General features: G+C 41.6%; 1 protein-coding gene across 1 annotated transcript; it reads left to right on the forward strand.

Moving 5' to 3' along the window:
* Window positions 1-5,505: 5,505 nt before the first annotated feature.
* LOC120984586 lies at window positions 5,506-12,030 on the forward strand. Its single transcript, XM_040413392.1, has 14 exons — window positions 5,506-5,860; window positions 7,989-8,255; window positions 8,340-8,648; window positions 8,734-9,183; window positions 9,275-9,479; window positions 9,566-9,694; window positions 9,796-9,929; window positions 10,018-10,251; window positions 10,336-10,419; window positions 10,504-10,638; window positions 10,732-10,809; window positions 10,988-11,065; window positions 11,177-11,433; window positions 11,546-12,030. Exons 1-13 carry the CDS (start codon window positions 5,841-5,843, stop codon window positions 11,217-11,219), a joined length of 2,166 nt encoding a protein of 721 aa, XP_040269326.1. The 5' UTR covers window positions 5,506-5,840; the 3' UTR covers window positions 11,220-11,433; window positions 11,546-12,030.
* The last annotated feature ends 9,280 nt before the right edge of the window (window positions 12,031-21,310 follow it).

Below are 21,310 nucleotides of genomic sequence, written 5' to 3' on the forward strand. Positions count from 1 at the left end.
AGGCCACTGGATGGGTATGGTGACCCCAACTCTCAGTTACCTATGAGGTAGCAGGCATAAAGGTGTATGGATACTATAGGGATTAATAGCACCATTGATATCACCATGCATGCAACCCCACCTATAAACACTAGATGGCAGTGCTGACAGCCTTTTTTTCTTTTCTACAGATAATTGAGTAACCGTGCCGTCAGTGGAAGTGGCTACCCGACTCTCATTACCAGTAACCTCAATGAAATGGTCATCAGTCAGTCAATGTACAAATCAAATGAGTATTCACTCCTAATATGTCCTCTAGCACACATAGAAGAGGATGCAATGCAATAGTGTGTGATTGGAAGCGCGGGGGATTCAGGCTTTACTCTATGTGATTTCTGCCATTGTAGCTCTGTTGCTACAGCCTTTACTTTGGGAACTTGACTCTGCGTGGTCATCTATGTTCAGCCCTATGGATGACATATGGATTAAAAGCACCATGCATGACACCTCATCTATAAACACTAGATGGCACTGCTGACAGCCTCTTTTTCTTTTCTACAGACAATTGAGTAACCGTGCCGTCAGTGGAAGTGGCTACCCGACTCTCATTACCAGTAACCTGAATGAAATGGTCATCAGTCAGTCAATGTACAAATCAAATGAGTATTCACTCCTAATATGTCAGCAGTGCCATCTATAAACACTAGATGGCACTGCTGACAGCCTCTTTTTCTTTTCTACAGACAATTGAGTAACCGTGCCGTCAGTGGAAGTGGCTACCCGACTCTCATTACCAGTAACCTGAATGAAATGGTCATCAGTCAGTCAATGTACAAATCAAATGAGTATTCACTCCTAATATGTCCTCTAGCACACATAGAAGAGGATGCAAAGCAATAGTGTGTGATTTGAAGCGCTGGGGATTCAGGCTTTACTCTATGTGATTTCTGCCATTGTAGCTCTGTTGCTACAGCCTTTACTTTGGGAACTTGACTCTGCGTGGTCATCTATGTTCAGCCCTATGGATGACATATGGATTAAAAGCACCATGCATGACACCTCATCTATAAACACTAGATGGCACTGCTGACAGCCTCTTTTTCTTTTCTACAGACAATTGAGTAACCGTGCCGTCAGTGGAAGTGGCTACCCGACTCTCATTACCAGTAACCTCAATGAAATGGTCATCAGTCAGTCAATGTACAAATCAAATGAGTATTCAATCCTAATATGTCCTCTAGCAGACATAGAAGAGGATGCAATGCAATAGTGTGTGATTTGAAGCCCTGGGGATTCAGGCTTTACTCTATGTGATTTCTGCCATTGTAGCTCTGTTGCTACAGCCTTTACTTTGGGAACTTGACTCTGCGTGGTCATCTATGTTCAGCCCTATGGATGACATATGGATTAAAAGCACCATGCATGACACCTCATCTATAAACACTAGATGGCACTGCTGATAGCCTCTTTTTCTTTTCTACAGACAATTGAGTAACCGTGCCGTCAGTGGAAGTGGCTACCCGACTCTCATTACCAGTAACCTGAATGAAATGGTCATCAGTCAGTCAATGTACAAATCAAATGAGTATTCACTCCTAATATGTCAGCAGTGCCATCTATAAACACTAGATGGCACTGCTGACAGCCTCTTTTTCTTTTCTACAGATAATTGAGTAACCGTGCCGTCAGTGGAAGTGGCTACCCGACTCTCATTACCAGTAACCTGAATGAAATGGTCATCAGTCAGTCAATGTACAAATCAAATGAGTATTCAATCCTAATATGTCCTCTAGCAGACATAGAAGAGGATGCAATGCAATAGTGTGTGATTTGAAGCCCTGGGGATTCAGGCTTTACTCTATGTGATGTCTGCCATTGTAGCTCTGTTGCTACAGCCTTTACTTTGGGAACTTGACTCTGCGTGGTCATCTATGTTCAGCCCTATGGATGACATATGGATTAAAAGCACCATGCATGACACCTCATCTATAAACACTAGATGGCACTGCTGATAGCCTCTTTTTCTTTTCTACAGACAATTGAGTAACCGTGCCGTCAGTGGAAGTGGCTACCCGACTCTCATTACCAGTAACCTCAATGAAATGGTCATCAGTCAGTCAATGTACAAATCAAATGAGTATTCAATCCTAATATGTCCTCTAGCAGACATAGAAGAGGATGCAATGCAATAGTGTGTGATTTGAAGCCCTGGGGATTCAGGCTTTACTCTATGTGATGTCTGCCATTGTAGCTCTGTTGCTACAGCCTTTACTTTGGGAACTTGACTCTGCGTGGTCATCTATGTTCAGCCCTATGGATGACATATGGATTAAAAGCACCATGCATGACACCTCATCTATAAACACTAGATGGCACTGCTGACAGCCTCTTTTTCTTTTCTACAGACAATTGAGTAACCGTGCCGTCAGTGGAAGTGGCTACCCGACTCTCATTACCAGTAACCTGAATGAAATGGTCATCAGTCAGTCAATGTACAAATCAAATGAGTATTCACTCCTAATATGTCAGCAGTGCCATCTATAAACACTAGATGGCACTGCTGACAGCCTCTTTTTCTTTTCTACAGATAATTGAGTAACCGTGCCGTCAGTGGAAGTGGCTACCCGACTCTCATTACCAGTAACCTGAATGAAATGGTCATCAGTCAGTCAATGTACAAATCAAATGAGTATTCAATCCTAATATGTCCTCTAGCAGACATAGAAGAGGATGCAATGCAATAGTGTGTGATTTGAAGCCCTGGGGATTCAGGCTTTACTCTATGTGATGTCTGCCATGTAGCTCTGTTGCTACTGCCTTTACTTTGGGAACTTGACTCTGCGTGGTCATCTATGTTCAGCCCTATGGATGACATATGGATTAAAAGCACAATGCATGACACCTCATCTATAAACACTAGATGGCACTGCTGATAGCCTCTTTTTCTTTTCTACAGACAATTGAGTAACCGTGCCATCAGTGGAAGTGGCTACCCGACTCTCATTACCAGTAACCTGAATGAAATGGTCATCAGTCAGTCAATGTACAAATCAAATGAGTATTCACTCCTAATATGTCAGCAGTGCCATCTATAAACACTAGATGGCACTGCTGACAGCCTCTTTTTCTTTTCTACAGACAATTGAGTAACCGTGCCGTCAGTGGAAGTGGCTACCCGACTCTCATTACCAGTAACCTGAATGAAATGGTCATCAGTCAGTCAATGTACAAATCAAATGAGTATTCACTCCTAATATGTCAGCAGTGCCATCTATAAACACTAGATGGCACTGCTGACAGCCTCTTTTTCTTTTCTACAGACAATTGAGTAACCGTGCCGTCAGTGGAAGTGGCTACCCGACTCTCATTACCAGTAACCTGAATGAAATGGTCATCAGTCAGTCAATGTACAAATCAAATGAGTATTCACTCCTAATATGTCCTCTAGCACACATAGAAGAGGATGCAATGCAATAGTGTGTGATTTGAAGCCCTGGGGATTCAGGCTTTACTCTATGTGATTTCTGACATTCTAGCTGTGTGTGGTCATCTATGTTCAGCCCTATGGATGACATATGGATTAAAAGCACCATGCATGACACCTCATCTATAAACACTAGATGGCACTGCTGACAGCCTTTTTTTCTTTTCTACAGATAATTGAGTAACCGTGCCGTCAGTGGAAGTGGCTACCCGACTCTCATTACCAGTAACCTCAATGAAATGGTGATCAGTCAGTCAATGTACAAATCAAATGAGTATTCACTCCTAATATAGAAGAGGATGCAATGCAATAAATTAATATATAAAGAATTAAGTAAACTTTATTCCTTCAGTGAAAAAAAACGCTCAAAATCAGAATGGTCTTCTGGGGCTTTATCTGCTGACCTCATTCTCCCATCACCCACAATATGGAATCAGGTTGTTAAGTTTAAAACCATGCCCCTTTAATCAAGTTCTTTAATTAGAATCTTTACGCATTGATATCTATCTAAGACTCACCCATTGTTATAGACTGTGGGCCAGATTTATCATGACTCTGACGGCTCACTCCACTTTCACATATGGCTAAAATAAGTTTTAGCCAAGTCAGATTTATGATCGGCCCTTTAAGACTGTAATAAATGTGGTTTGACGGTAGCAGTTTATCCGTCAGTAAGCAGCTTTACAAAAGTCGCACATCTTTACGAAAATGTCGCACGTTTTTATGAAAAAGTCGCATGTTCTATTAAAAAGTCTCATAAGATAAGCATGGTCCTCACTGGAGTGAAATTGCCACTTTTTTGCGACTTTTTAAATAATCCCAATAGTAAATCTGTCTAGAAATTCATTTACATAAGAAAACACGCCCAATTTCAGAAAACTGGCGAGCATAGTGCAGAGCAGAAAAAAGTCGCAAAACCTAAAATATTGCGTCAGTGAGGACTATTAGGGCTCATGCACACGACCGTGTGCCGCCCGCATCAAGGACCCATTCACTTCAATGGGTCCAGGATCCAGGATATGAGTGCTACAGAGTGCTTCCATAGTGCTTCTGGCTGTGCCTCCACACTGCAAAAAACTTTAGTTTATAGCAAATGAATCATAATAAAATAGAAATTAATATATAAAGAATTAAGTAAACTTTATTCCTTCAGTGAAAAAAAAACGCTCAAAATCAGAATGGTCTTCTCATGCTTTATCTGCTGACCTCATTTTACCATCACCCACAATATGGAATCAGGTTGTTAAGTTTAAAACCATGCCCCTTTAATCAAGTTCTCCAATTAGAATGTTTACACACTGATATTTATCTAAGACTCACCCATTGTTATAGACTGTGGGCCAGATTTATCATGACTCTGACGGCTCACTCCACTTTCACATATGGCTAAAGTAAGTTTTAGCCAAGTCAGATTTATGATCGGCCCTTTGAGACTGTAATAAATGTGGTTTGACGGTAGCAGTTTATCCGTCAGTAAGCAGCTTTACAAAAGTCGCACATCTTTATGAAAATGTCGCACGTTTTTATGAAAAAGTCGCATGTTCTATTAAAAAGTCTCATAAGATAAGCATGGTCCTCACTGGAGTGAAATTGCGACTTTTTTGCGACTTTTTAAATAATCCCAATAGTAAATCTGTCTAGAGATTCATTTACATAAGAAAACACGCCCAATTTCAGAAAACTGGCGAGCATAGTGCAGAGCAGAAAAAAGTCGCAAAACGTAAAATATTGCGTCAACAGTACCAGTGAGGACTATTAGGGCTCATGCACACGACCGTGTGCCGCCCGCATCAAGGACCCATTCACTTCAATGGGTCCAGGATCCGGGATATGAGTGCTACAGAGTGCTTCCATAGTGCTTCTGGCTGTGCCTCCGCACTGCAAAAAACTTTAGTTTATAGCAAATGAATCATAATAAAATAGAAATTAATATATAAAGAATTAAGTGAACTTTATTCCTTCAGTGAAAAAAAACGCTCAAAATCAGAATGGTCTTCTGATGCTTTATCTGCTGACCTCATTCTTCCATCACCCACAATATGGAATCAGGTTACGTTTAAAACCATGCCCCTTTAATCAAGTTGTCCAATTAGAATCTTTCCACACTGATATTTATCTAAGACTCACCCATTGTTATATAGACTGTGTGTCCAGGGTGCTCCCAGACAGTTTTTTGAACTTGCTGAAAAGGGAGCTCTCTAAACCTGTCTATGCTTTTTGGATAATTTTCCAACTTTTGCTATTTTCTTTTTGTGATTTACTTCATTTATAGATTTTGATTTTTTATATTCTTACATTTTGTCTATTGACAACTATTTCTGCAGTTTATTGTTTCGTTTCCAAAAGGGGAAATCTTTAGGATATTCAAGGAATAATCATGGAGTCTGTATCCAAAACGTAAGTACATGTATTTGTTATTAGTATGCATTTTAAAATAGACTAAAGTTGTATGTAAAATATGTGTTTTTGCTTTGATTCAAATTTTGAGGGCTAATGTTTTGTTTGATGATCTATACCAGTGGTGGGCAAACTTTTTGGTCAACTGAGCCAAGCTAGCTATTTGCGGTCCGCAGCACAGGCACGGCGCCCTTACATTCCTGGGCATGAGCCCAGAGTGTTTTTACATACTTTTATATGTACTTTCTTTTATTTGGATCTTGATTATTATTTCATTTTATCTTTATCATTTTTTACTTTTATTAAACTTGTGAGCACCGTGGGGATCTAAGCTCCTGGCAGAGTGTTGGGGCGGCATATTCTGAGCTCTATGTGTATATAATTGTAGCAATGGTCTATTGAGACCTGAAATCCCTATAGGGGTCCCTAACAAATGTTAAAATTTTTGTCTTTATTATTTAATGGACAAAACACACTATAAAGAAAAAACAATTCACTTTAAAATTATCAGTGTAACAGTGTACACGCGGGGTTGTGTGATTACAATTGCAAGGTGAGATAACATACACAGTATATTTGATGGGATCCCTTGATAGGGTATATCCCCCCCCCCCTAAATGTATGGGATGGTATTACCACTGGCAGTTACTAGTTCAAAATACTGACAGTGGATCAACTGCAGGGGCACTGGTGAGTATGTCTCTCCTGCCAATGTTCACTGCTATCTGGTCCCTAGATCAGGGTTACCAAGCAGCTAGCATAATTGCTGGTCCCCTATATTGGGTGGCTGTTTCTCTCAGCCGCAGGGCTAACACAATGTCACCAGTCTCCCTAGCCACTGTTTGACTCCTTTCTTGCACTGATTTCAAACTGCGCTCCTTCCTCTATTGCTGTGTCATAGAGGCATCAATTTCACTGTGGTCAAATTCCTATGCTGTCACACTCTCCTTATCTACTCGGCTGATTGCCGCCGCATGCTAGTAACAATTCCCTTACGCTGTACACTGCAGTGCCCCTGTAGTTGATCCACTGTCAGTATTTTGAACTAGTAACTGCCAGTGGTAATACCATCCCATACCTTTAGGGGGGAGGAGATATACCCTATCAAGGGATCCCATCAAATATACTGTGTATGTTATCTCACCTTGCAATTGTAATCACACAACCCCGCGTGTACACTGTTACACTGATAATTTTAAAGTGAATTGTTTTTTCTTTATAGTGTGTTTTGTCCATTAAATAATAAAGACAAAAATTTTAACATTTGTTAGGGACCCCTATATGGATTTCAGGTCTCAATAGACCATTGCTACAATTATATAAATATCCCGAGGGTCTCTAAAAGGGACTTTGATTAAACTATGTGTATATAAGCTCCTGTCAGTTCAGTTTGTGGAGGAAGGAGTTTTTTCCATTTCACAGTATGGGATATATAATTTACATCTTAATAGTACTGGTGTTTTTGCATGTGGCAATGCTCATGTTATTATCATGAAGTTGTATTATTCTAGCATGACACCTTCTAACAAAAAACTAGGAATTATCATATCTTAAAGGTGGCAAAATTTCACACTTATTCAGGGAGCGGTTTCTGTTCACACCTACCCCTCCCTATTGCAGTGGTGGGCCAAAAATACCAACCTTATTCCATCAGTGAAAACAAAAACAGAATTTATCTTGTGGGTCACCAAAACTTTAGTTTATTGCAATTAAATCATAATAAAATAGAAATTAATATATAAAAAAATTAAGTAAACTTTATTCCTTCAGTGAATAAAATCACTCATAATCTGAATGGTCTTCTGGGGCTTTATCTGCTGACCTCATTCTCCCCTCACCCCCAATATGGAACCAAGTTGCTAAGTTTAAAACATGCCCCTTTAATCAAGTTGTCCAATTAGAATATTTACACATTGATCTTTATCTAAGACATACACACATTGTTAAATAACTTGCTGTAAAAGCTGCTCTCTAAACCATTTATAGATCTTTTTGTGATTTATGTTTTGATTCCTATTGTGAGGGCTATTTTTTTTCTAAGGTCCTGGGGCAGGGGTTCCACAGGAATTAATGTGCAAAAAAAATAAAAAATTAATAAAAATAAACTATTTTTTTTGTCTTTAAACAGCAAAAACAGAACTCCACAGACATGCCCTGTCTGCTATAGACCACACAAGATTCTCTCAACACATCTGAAAAGAAAGTGTATGAGACTGAGCACAGATGAAGCCAGGAAAGCGGCATTAGAATCGGCCAAGAAGACCCTGGTCAATATAGCATCGAAGGGCACTACCATTTCTTACGATGAGATCATGTCTCTAGGATCTCTGGAAAAAGTTGTACCTTTTCTAGAGGACAGAGGCTTTATAATATCAGACAAGCCGGCTTCAAACAGGTATGTGCTACCTCATTGCCTATCGTCTCATGTGTGAGTCCATCCCAGTACCCAAATTCATATTTTATATTTTATATATTATAGGAATGTCAGACAAGAGATAACACCTACCTCTGTGTCTGCTGCCACCTCCACATTGCAAGCAGTGGCCTCTCAAGTACAGCCACTTCACACGGAAGACGACGAGGACACATTCCAACCTCAAGAAGATTTGGAGGTCGCACATGGCAATGTGGAGCCTGAAGAAGAAATTGAGGATGTGCCAGCCGAGACCGAGGACCAAGATATAGAAGAGAGAGACAGCATTCCAGAAGAAGACCACGAGGAAGGACAAGAAAGAAGACAAGATGAAGAAATTGAGGAAATTGATAACCTCGATAGTGAGACACAGAGGTCAGTGTTTTGCGACAGCCTATGTCTTCTCAGTATTGGTAAAATGTCTTTAGTCTAACTATTGCATTTTCCTTCTGAATTATAGAATCCTACAGACAAAATGGACAGTGAATACAAGAAAGAAGATGATGGCTGAAGGGTTGTACCAACGTCATTCATTAGACAACCCAATGCTGAAGGGCTTTGCCTCCTATCTGAAGGACACTTTGAAGGTCAATAATTATAAACAGGAGGTTGAAGATGTTGCAAGGTTCCTTTTTTACATGAACCCAAAGACCGTAAACCTACAGTTCGTGAAGGATGTGGAAAAGGCCAACGCCTTCTTTACCAAGCTGAGGGATTTGAATCTTGCAAACCAGACCATCTTCAACTACCTGAAACATGTCCGGAGGTTTATGACCTATCAGCTAAGATCCACCAACCTCTTTACCAAACATCCAAATTTGTATAAGTCCTGCGAATTCTTTCACAAGGTGACCGATGACATACAAAAGAGGTTGTCAAAGGGCATTTCTAGAGAGGTTGTCAGCAAACGGTGAGCTATTCTCTCTCTCTCTCTGTACATATATACATACAGTAATATATGCTTATTTTATATAGTAATATCATATGTATCTTATTTTTAGGTACCAGGCATTGACAACCACTTCAAAGACACCCCAGGAATGTCGCAGGCTTCTAGATGTGGCAAAACCATCATTCTCACAGTGTTTCAAGGATGTCCAAGGTAGAAACACTGATCGAGAAACATATCTAGAAATTCTTTATTATTTGGAGGCCCTGCTTATATTGAAACATCTACAACGACCAGGGGTAGTGCAAAATATGACCGTGAGTAACTTTTTCATCCTCTTTCTTTATTCTTATTGTTGGTTTGCTTTTGTGTCCATTAAACTTTTCTAACTCTTGGCTCTTAGGTTTCTGAGTGGAAAGAACGAATCTCCCACACATATAATGGGGAAGATCTTGCTATAGTCGGTGTTAAGTTACACAAGACAGCTTCACAACAAGTGGCTACTTTTGTACTAAACAAGGAGGAAGAAATGGTAAGCTTTCTCTAAGGTTATAGGTTAACATAATATTGAAATAAGGCATTTTAATAATTTCTCATGCCTTTTTTTTATAAACCCCCTCCCCCCCCCCACAGTGGTTTAAAGTCTACTTTGAAAAAGCTAGACCAAAGTTGCTACAGAAAGACTCTCCAAAGGATACATTCTTCATATCGACCTCTGGAAAAGAGATTTATAACGTTTCCAATGACATCATGCGGTACCACAAGAAGTAAGATTAAAAAAAAATCACTTATCATTTTCAAAGTGTAAATATAGTGTAATATCTTATGTGTTTACCATTTTCTTTTTAATCCTAGATTCAAACTTCCCAACATCTCTAGCCAGCTTGTCAGGAGGGTTTGTGAAACTTGGACCATTCCTCATTATTCAGACTCCGAAAAGAATATGTTTTCAAAATATCTGGCACATACCAACCTCACGGCCGAACGAAGCTATAGGGAGAAGACGCTAACGGATATTTGCCATGGCTACCAACTAGTAATACAAGCAGGGCAAGTGACGAGTGATGAGCCACAAGCCAGCACCTCAAGGTACTTGATTGTTGAAGTAAAAACAATTATTGCTCTGCAACCTTGATTACTAAGTAATTTGCATTTTATCTGTTTCCTATGCAGACATCTGGATCCAGAAGAACATCGAGAAAGCCAGGATGATCACAGTGAGCAAGACGAGGACATCACTTCCCAGAACACCTCAAGGTACTTGATTGTGGGAGTAAAAACAATTCTTGCTTTGCAATATTGATTGCTAAGCCCTTTGTGTTTTATATGTTTCCTATAAAGAAATCGGGATTCTGAAGATCGTCAGGCAAGCCAGGATGAAGACTCTACTTCAAAGGATGAGAACAGCAACGAAGACGAGGACATCACTTCCCAGGACACAATCAGTGACGAGGATGATACTGGCTGGACTTCAAGGTGAATAGACTGTCCAAATAATATCATTGTGTTTGCTAATGAGTGAATGCTTTCCATGATTGTATATTAACGTTCATTTATGTTTTATTGCAGAGCACCAACTCCCTCAGTGCCAGCGATGTCAACAAGGTCCTGTGGGAAAAGTCAGACAGCACCAGCAAGCTCTAGCAGGTAACTAAACCACACATTGATTTATTTTATTTATAATCACAAATTTTCCACTGAATGTTCTGATATCAGGTTATAAAAGACTGAATTGACTGTCCAAATAATATCTTTTTTTTTTTTTTGCTAATTAGTGGATGCTTTCTATCATTGCATATTAATGTTCATTTATGTTTTATTGCAGAGAAAAGACTCCCTCATTGCCAGCGCTCTCAACAAGGTCCCATGGGCAGAGGCAGACAGCACCAACAAGATCTAGCCGGTAACTATACCAAACATTGATTGATTTCATTTAGTGGATAATCACAAATCTTCCAGTGAATGTCCTGATATCAGGTTATAATGTTGGACTTTCTTCTTTCTTTTTCCTCAGAAGGACTAAATATTGCCGGAGAAGTACTCGACTTCGAAGATAACGACCTTCTATAGTCCAGCCAAGGGCTATATTTTACGCACTGTTTTATAAAAATACCAACAGTGTTTTGATGTTGTTTATGTTTTTTAGGTTTATGCTTTCTATGATTGCATATTAATGTTCATTTATGTTTTATTGCAGAGCAAAAACACCCTCATTGTCAGCGATGTGAACGAGGTCCGGGAGGCAGAGGCAGACAGCATCAGCAAGCTCTAGTATATACCAGACATTGATTGATTTTATTAGGTGCATAATCATAAATCTTCAAGTGGATGTTCTGATATCAGGTTGTAACGTTGGACTTTCTTCTTTCTTTTTTTTCCTCAGAAGGACTGAAGATTGCGGGAGAAGTACTCAACTTTGAAGATGATAAGCTTCCATAGTCCAACCATGGACTATAATTTACGCGCTACGTTGTATACAAACGCACACTGTTTTACTGTAATATATGGACTACTTCCTATCCTGGGAACCCATCTGTTTAGGAAGTGCATGAAGCGCATAGCAGCGATGATGAGAGATCAAGACAACCCTGACAGAGGCCAAAATAAAGTTGGTCAATGATGTATCATGGTGCTTGCTATGAGGATCGCTGAGCTGTTATGAGACAAAAATGCAAGGAAAATATGATTGGGTTCCTAAGGAAAGACAGATTATTCATCTCTATCTATATTCATTTATTAGGTTACTATAGGTTACTGATGGGGTTTGATGAATAAATACAATTTCATTATTTTTGGCAATATGATAATGGGGTTTGTTGGGGGTTTGAGATAATGGTGTTTGTTTAATAAATGCACTTTCATAATTTTTTGGTGTCTTGGATAATGAGGATTGATCAATAAATATATTCTTTTTTATTAAACACTTTGTGTCTGGAAGTTTGTTAGGGCACATTTAGGATAATGGGTTTAGGTATATGGAGGGTCACTTTATGGAAATCTCGTAGCTCTATATCTCCTCTATTAACCCTGATAATATGAGCTTCCTAACCCCAAAGTTGGCTGCTGCACAGGACATCAATGGGGGGTCACTTTATGGAAATCTCTTCCCTGAAAATGTAAATCCTAGGCCTACTAAATAACCCCGAATTTGACCTGCTTCCATTCCTCAAAGGAAGAACCCACAGACAAGCTTCAGTGCTCATCCTGTACCCCCATATATCCTCTCTTAACCCTGAAAATATGAGCTTCCTAACCCCAAAGAAGGCTGCTGGACAGGACATCAATGGGGGGTCACTTTATGGAAATCTCTTTCCTAAAAAGGTAAATCCTAGGCCTACTAAATAACCCCAAATTTGACCTACTTCCATTCCTCAAAGGAAGTACCCACAGACAAGCTTTAGTGCCCATCCTGTATCCCCATATCTCCTCTATTAACCCTGCAAATATGAGCTTCCTAACCCCAAAGAGGGCTAGTGGAAAGGACATCAATGTGCGGTCACTTTATGGAAATCTCATCCCTGAAAAGGCAAATCCTAGGCCTACGAAATATCCCCGAATTTGACCTGCTTCCATTCCTCAAAGGAATAACCCACAGACAAGCTTCAGTGCTCATCCTGTACCCCCATATCTCCTTTATTAACCCTGAAAATATGAGCTTCCTAACCCCAAATAGGGTTGCTGGACAGGACATCAATGGGGGGTCACTTTATGGAAATCTCTTTCCTAAAAAGGTAAATCCAAGGCCTACTAAATAACCCCAAATTTGACCTGCTTCCATTCCTCAAAGGAAGGACCCACAGACAAGCTTTAGTGCCCATCCTGTACCCCCATATCTCCTCTATTTACCCTGCAAATATGAGCTTCCTAACCCCAAAGAGGGCTAGTGGAAAGGACATCAATGTGTGGTCACTTTATGGAAATCTCATCCCTGAAAAGGCAAATCCTAGGCCTACGAAATATCCCCGAATTTGACCTGCTTCCATTCCTCAAAGGAATAACCCACAGACAAGCTTCAGTGCTCATCCTGTACCCCCATATCTCCTTTATTAACCCTGAAAATATGAGCTTCCTAACCCCAAATAGGGTTGCTGGACAGGACATCAATGGGGGGTCACTTTATGGAAATCTCTTTCCTAAAAAGGTAAATCCAAGGCCTACTAAATAACCCCAAATTTGACCTGCTTCCATTCCTCAAAGGAAGGACCCACAGACAAGCTTTAGTGCCCATCCTGTACCCCCATATCTCCTCTATTTACCCTGCAAATATGAGCTTCCTAACCCCAAAGAGGGCTAGTGGAAAGGACATCAATGTGTGGTCACTTTATGGAAATCTCATCCCTGAAAAGGCAAATCCTAGGCCTACGAAATATCCCCGAATTTGACCTGCTTCCATTCCTCAAAGGAATAACCCACAGACAAGCTTCAGTGCTCATCCTGTACCCCCATATCTCCTTTATTAACCCTGAAAATATGAGCTTCCTAACCCCAAATAGGGTTGCTGGACAGGACATCAATGGGGGGTCACTTTATGGAAATCTCTTTCCTAAAAAGGTAAATCCAAGGCCTACTAAATAACCCCAAATTTGACCTGCTTCCATTCCTCAAAGGAAGGACCCACAGACAAGCTTTAGTGCCCATCCTGTACCCCCATATCTCCTCTATTTACCCTGCAAATATGAGCTTCCTAACCCCAAAGAGGGCTAGTGGAAAGGACATCAATGTGTGGTCACTTTATGGAAATCTCATCCCTGAAAAGGCAAATCCTAGGCCTACGAAATATCCCCGAATTTGACCTGCTTCCATTCCTCAAAGGAATAACCCACAGACAAGCTTCAGTGCTCATCCTGTACCCCCATATCTCCTCTATTTACCCTGCAAATATGAGCTTCCTAACCCCAAAGAGGGCTAGTGGAAAGGACATCAATGTGTGGTCACTTTATGGAAATCTCATCCCTGAAAAAGCAAATCCTAGGCCTTCGAAATATCCCCGAATTTGACCTGCTTCCATTCCTCAAAGGAATAACCCACAGACAAGCTTCAGTGCTCATCCTGTACCCCCATATCTCCTTTATTAACCCTGAAAATATGAGCTTCCTAACCCCAAAGAGGGCTAGTGGAAAGGACATCAATGTGTGGTCACTTTATGGAAATCTCATCCCTGAAAAGGCAAATCCTAGGCCTACGAAATATCCCCGAATTTGACCTGCTTCCATTCCTCAAAGGAATAACCCACAGACAAGCTTCAGTGCTCATCCTGTACCCCCATATCTCCTTTATTAACCCTGAAAATATGAGCTTCCTAACCCCAAATAGGGTTGCTGGACAGGACATCAATGGGGGGTCACTTTATGGAAATCTCTTTCCTAAAAAGGTAAATCCAAGGCCTACTAAATAACCCCAAATTTGACCTGCTTCCATTCCTCAGAGGAAGGACCCACAGACAAGCTTTAGTGCCCATCCTGTACCCCCATATCTCCTCTATTTACCCTGCAAATATGAGCTTCCTAACCCCAAAGAGGGCTAGTGGAAAGGACATCAATGTGTGGTCACTTTATGGAAATCTCATCCCTGAAAAAGCAAATCCTAGGCCTACGAAATATCCACGAATTTGACCTGCTTCCATTCCTCAAAGGAATAACCCACAGACAAGCTTCAGTGCTCATCCTGTACCCCCATATCTCCTTTATTAACCCTGAAAATATGAGCTTCCTAACCCCAAATAGGGTTGCTGGACAGGACATCAATGGGGGGTCACTTTATGGAAATCTCTTTCCTAAAAAGGTAAATCCAAGGCCTACTAAATAACCCCAAATTTGACCTGCTTCCATTCCTCAAAGGAAGGACCCACAGACAAGCTTTAGTGCCCATCCTGTACCCCCATATCTCCTCTATTTACCCTGCAAATATGAGCTTCCTAACCCCAAAGAGGGCTAGTGGAAAGGACATCAATGTGTGGTCACTTTATGGAAATCTCATCCCTGAAAAGGCAAATCCTAGGCCTACGAAATATCCCCGAATTTGACCTGCTTCCATTCCTCAAAGGAATAACCCACAGACAAGCTTCAGTGCTCATCCTGTACCCCCATATCTCCTCTATTTACCCTGCAAATATGAGCTTCCTAACCCCAAAGAGGGCTAGTGGAAAGGACATCAATGTGTGGTCACTTTATGGAAATCTCATCCCTGAAAAAGCAAATCCTAGGCCTTCGAAATATCCCCGAATTTGACCTGCTTCCATTCCTCAAAGGAATAACCCACAGACAAGCTTCAGTGCTCATCCTGTACCCCCATATCTCCTTTATTAACCCTGAAAATATGAGCTTCCTAACCCCAAAGAGGGCTAGTGGAAAGGACATCAATGTGTGGTCACTTTATGGAAATCTCATCCCTGAAAAAGCAAATCCAAGGCCTACGAAATATCCCCGAATTTGACCTGCTTCCATTCCTCAAAGGAATAACCCACAGACAAGCTTCAGTGCTCATCCTGTACCCCCATATCTCCTTTATTAACCCTGAAAATATGAGCTTCCTAACCCCAAATAGGGTTGCTGGACAGGACATCAATGGGGGGTCACTTTATGGAAATCTCTTTCCTAAAAAGGTAAATCCAAGGCCTACTAAATAACCCCAAATTTGACCTGCTTCCATTCCTCAAAGGAAGGACCCACAGACAAGCTTTAGTGCCTATCCTGTACCCCCATATCTCCTCTATTTACCCTGCAAATATGAGCTTCCTAACCCCAAAGAGGGCTAGTGGAAAGGACATCAATGTGTGGTCACTTTATGGAAATCTCATCCCTGAAAAGGCAAATCCTAGGCCTACGAAATATCCCCGAATTTGACCTGCTTCCATTCCTCAAAGGAATAACCCACAGACAAGCTTCAGTGCTCATCCTGTACCCCCATATCTCCTTTATTAACCCTGAAAATATGAGCTTCCTAACCCCAAATAGGGTTGCTGGACAGGACATCAATGGGGGGTCACTTTATGGAAATCTCTTTCCTAAAAAGGTAAATCCAAGGCCTACTAAATAACCCCAAATTTGACCTGCTTCCATTCCTCAAAGGAAGGACCCACAGACAAGCTTTAGTGCCCATCCTGTACCCCCATATCTCCTCTATTTACCCTGCAAATATGAGCTTCCTAACCCCAAAGAGGGCTAGTGGAAAGGACATCAATGTGTGGTCACTTTATGGAAATCTCATCCCTGAAAAAGCAAATCCTAGGCCTACGAAATATCCCCGAATTTGACCTGCTTCCATTCCTCAAAGGAATAACCCACAGACAAGCTTCAGTGCTCATCCTGTACCCCCATATCTCCTTTATTAACCCTGAAAATATGAGCTTCCTAACCCCAAATAGGGTTGCTGGACAGGACATCAATGGGGGTCACTTTATGGAAATCTCTTTCCTAAAAAGGTAAATCCAAGGCCTACTAAATAACCCCAAATTTGACCTGCTTCCATTCCTCAAAGGAAGGACCCACAGACAAGCTTTAGTGCCCATCCTGTACCCCCATATCTCCTCTATTTACCCTGCAAATATGAGCTTCCTAACCCCAAAGAGGGCTAGTGGAAAGGACATCAATGTGTGGTCACTTTATGGAAATCTCATCCCTGAAAAGGCAAATCCTAGGCCTACGAAATATCCCCGAATTTGACCTGCTTCCATTCCTCAAAGGAATAACCCACAGACAAGCTTCAGTGCTCATCCTGTACCCCCATATCTCCTCTATTTACCCTACAAATATGAGCTTCCTAACCCCAAAGAGGGCTAGTGGAAAGGACATCAATTTGTGGTCACTTTATGGAAATCTCATCCCTGAAAAAGCAAATCCTAGGCCTTCGAAATATCCCCGAATTTGACCTGCTTCCATTCCTCAAAGGAATAACCCACAGACAAGCTTCAGTGCTCATCCTGTACCCCCATATCTCCTTTATTAACCCTGAAAATATGAGCTTCCTAACCCCAAAGAGGGCTAGTGGAAAGGACATCAATGTGTGGTCACTTTATGGAAATCTCATCCCTGAAAAGGCAAATCCTAGGCCTACGAAATATCCCCGAATTTGACCTGCTTCCATTCCTCAAAGGAATAACCCACAGACAAGCTTCAGTGCTCATCCTGTACCCCCATATCTCCTCTATTTACCCTGCAAATATGAGCTTCCTAACCCCAAAGAGGACTAGTGGAAAGGACATCAATGTGTGGTCACTTTATGGAAATCTCATCCCTGAAAAAGCAAATCCTAGGCCTTCGAAATATCCCCGAATTTGACCTGCTTCCATTCCTCAAAGGAATAACCCACAGACAAGCTTCAGTGCTCATCCTGTACCCCCATATCTCCTTTATTAACCCTGAAAATATGAGCTTCCTAACCCCAAAGAGGGCTAGTGGAAAGGACATCAATGTGTGGTCACTTTATGGAAATCTCATCCCTGAAAAAGCAAATCCTAGGCCTACGAAATATCCCCGAATTTGACCTGCTTCCATTCCTCAAAGGAATAACCCACAGACAAGCTTCAGTGCTCATCCTGTACCCCCATATCTCCTTTATTAACCCTGAAAATATGAGCTTCCTAACCCCAAATAGGGTTGCTGGACAGGACATCAATGGGGGGTCACTTTATGGAAATCTCTTTCCTAAAAAGGTAAATCCAAGGCCTACTAAATAACCCCAAATTTGACCTGCTTCCATTCCTCAAAGGAAGGACCCACAGACAAGCTTTAGTGCCCATCCTGTACCCCCATATCTCCTCTATTTACCCTGCAAATATGAGCTTCCTAACCCCAAAGAGGGCTAGTGGAAAGGACATCAATGTGTGGTCACTTTATGGAAATCTCATCCCTGAAAAGGCAAATCCTAGGCCTACGAAATATCCCCGAATTTGACCTGCTTCCATTCCTCAAAGGAATAACCCACAGACAAGCTTCAGTGCTCATCCTGTACCCCCATATCTCCTCTATTTACCCTGCAAATATGAGCTTCCTAACCCCAAAGAGGGCTAGTGGAAAGGACATCAATGTGTGGTCACTTTATGGAAATCTCATCCCTGAAAAAGCAAATCCTAGGCCTTCGAAATATCCCCGAATTTGACCTGCTTCCATTCCTCAAAGGAATAACCCACAGACAAGCTTCAGTGCTCATCCTGTACCCCCATATCTCCTTTATTAACCCTGAAAATATGAGCTTCCTAACCCCAAATAGGGTTGCTGGACAGGACATCAATGGGGGTCACTTTATGGAAATCTCTTTCCTAAAAAGGTAAATCCAAGGCCTACTAAATAACCCCAAATTTGACCTGCTTCCATTCCTCAAAGGAAGGACCCACAGACAAGCTTTAGTGCCCATCCTGTACCCCCATATCTCCTCTATTTACCCTGCAAATATGAGCTTCCTAACCCCAAAGAGGGCTAGTGGAAAGGACATCAATGTGTGGTCACTTTATGGAAATCTCATCCCTGAAAAGGCAAATCCTAGGCCTACGAAATATCCCCGAATTTGACCTGCTTCCATTCCTCAAAGGAATAACCCACAGACAAGCTTCAGTGCTCATCCTGTACCCCCATATCTCCTCTATTTACCCTGCAAATATGAGCTTCCTAACCCCAAAGAGGGCTAGTGGAAAGGACATCAATGTGTGGTCACTTTATGGAAATCTCATCACTGAAAAAGCAAATCCTAGGCCTTCGAAATATCCCCGAATTTGACCTGCTTCCATTCCTCAAAGGAATAACCCACAGACAAGCTTCAGTGCTCATCCTGTACCCCCATATCTCCTTTATTAACCCTGAAAATATGAGCTTCCTAACCCCAAAGAGGGCTAGTGGAAAGGACATCAATGTGTGGTCACTTTATGGAAATCTCATCCCTGAAAAGGCAAATCCTAGGCCTACGAAATATCCCCGAATTTGACCTGCTTCCATTCCTCAAAGGAATAACCCACAGACAAGCTTCAGTGCTCATCCTGTACCCCCATATCTCCTTTATTAACCCTGAAAATATGAGCTTCCTAACCCCAAAGAGGGTTGTGGAAGGACATCAATGGGGTCACTTTATGGAAATCTCATCCTGAAAAAGGCAAATCCAAGGCCTACGAAATACCCCAAATTTGACCTGCTTCCATTCCTCAAAGGATAACCCACAGACAAGCTTCAGTGCCATCCTGTACCCCCATATCTCCTCTATTTACCCTGCAAATATGAGCTTCCTAACCCCAAAGAGGGCTAGTGGAAAGGACATCAATGTGTGGTCACTTTATGGAAATCTCATCCCTGAAAAGGCAAATCCTAGGCCTACGAAATATCCCCGAATTTGACCTGCTTCCATTCCTCAAAGGATAACCCACAGACAAGCTTCAGTGCTCATCCTGTACCCCCATATCTCCTCTATTTACCCTGCAAATATGAGCTTCCTAACCCCAAAGAGGGCTAGTGGAAAGGACATCAATGTGTGGTCACTTTATGGAAATCTCATCCCTGAAAAGGCAAATCCTAGGCCTACGAAATATCCCCGAATTTGACCTGCTTCCATTCCTCAAAGGAATAACCCACAGACAAGCTTCAGTGCTCATCCTGTACCCCATATCTCCTTTATTAACCCTGAAAATATGAGCTTCCTAACCCCAAAGAGGGCTAGTGGAAAGGACATCAATGTGTGGTCACTTTATGGAAATCTCATCCCTGAAAAAGCAAATCCAAGGCCTACGAAATATCCCCGAATTTGACCTGCTTCCATTCCTCAAAGGAATAACCCACAGACAAGCTTCAGTGCTCATCCTGTACCCCCATATCTCCTTTATTAACCCTGAAAATATGAGCTTCCTAACCCCAAAGAGGGCTAGTGGAAAGGACATCAATGTGTGGTCACTTTATGGAAATCTCATCCCTGAAAAGGCAAATCCTAGGCCTACGAAATATCCCCGAATTTGACCTGCTTCCATTCCTCAAAGGAATAACCCACAGACAAGCTTCAGTGCTCATCCTGTACCCCCATATCTCCTTTATTTACCCTGCAAATATGAGCTTCCTAACCCCAAAGAGGGCTAGTGGAAAGGACATCAATGTGTGGTCACTTTATGGAAATCTCATCCCTGAAAAGGCAAATCCTAGGCCTACGAAATATCCCCGAATTTGACCTGCTTCCATTCCTCAAAGGAATAACCCACAGACAAGCTTCAGTGCTCATCCTGTACCCCCATATCTCCTCTATTTACCCTGCAAATATGAGCTTCCTAACCCCAAAGAGGCTAGTGGAAAGGACATCAATGTGTGGTCACTTTATGGAAATCTCATCCCTGAAAAAGCAAATCCTAGGCCTTCGAAATATCCCCGAATTTGACCTGCTTCCATTCCTCAAAGGAATAACCCACAGACAAGCTTCAGTGCTCATCCTGTACCCCCATATCTCCTTTATTAACCCTGAAAATATGAGCTTCCTAACCCCAAAGAGGGCTAGTGGAAAGGACATCAATGTGTGGTCACTTTATGGAAATCTCATCCCTGAAAAAGCAAATCCAAGGCCTACGAAATATCCCCGAATTTGACCTGCTTCCATTCCTCAAAGGAATAACCCACAGACAAGCTTCAGTGCTCATCCTGTACCCCCATATCTCCTTTATTAACCCTGAAAATATGAGCTTCCTAACCCCAAAGAGGGCTAGTGGAAAGGACATCAATGTGTGGTCACTTTATGGAAATCTCATCCCTGAAAAGGCAAATCCTAGGCCTACGAAATATCCCCGAATTTGACCTGCTTCCATTCCTCAAAGGAATAACCCACAGACAAGCTTCAGTGCTCATCCTGTACCCCCATATCTCCTCTATTTACCCTGCAAATATGAGCTTCCTAACCCCAAAGAGGGCTAGTGGAAAGGACATCAATGTGTGGTCACTTTATGGAAATCTCATCCTAAAAAAGGCAAATCCAAGGCCTACGAAATATCCCCGAATTTGACCTGCTTCCATTCCTCAAAGGAATAACCCACAGACAAGCTTCAGTGCTCATCCTGTACCCCCATATCTCCTCTATTTACCCTGCAAATATGAGCTTCCTAACCCCAAAGAGGGCTAGTGGAAAGGACATCAATGTGTGGTCACTTTATGGAAATCTCATCCCTGAAAAAGCAAATCCTAGGCCTACGAAATAT

The sequence above is a fragment of the Bufo bufo genome, unplaced genomic scaffold (genome assembly GCF_905171765.1).
Source record: "Bufo bufo unplaced genomic scaffold, aBufBuf1.1, whole genome shotgun sequence".
In the NCBI taxonomy this organism is placed as follows: Eukaryota; Metazoa; Chordata; class Amphibia; order Anura; family Bufonidae; genus Bufo; species Bufo bufo.

Coding starts and splice junctions, on each gene's coding strand:
- LOC120984586 (XM_040413392.1), top strand. CDS start 5,841: ATGGAGTCTGTATCCAAAAC. Junction 10,420..10,503: donor ACTTCCCAGAACACCTCAAG/GTACTTGATTGT, acceptor TTTCCTATAAAG/AAATCGGGATTCTGAAGATC. Junction 11,066..11,176: donor GCACCAACAAGATCTAGCCG/GTAACTATACCA, acceptor CTTTTTCCTCAG/AAGGACTAAATATTGCCGGA.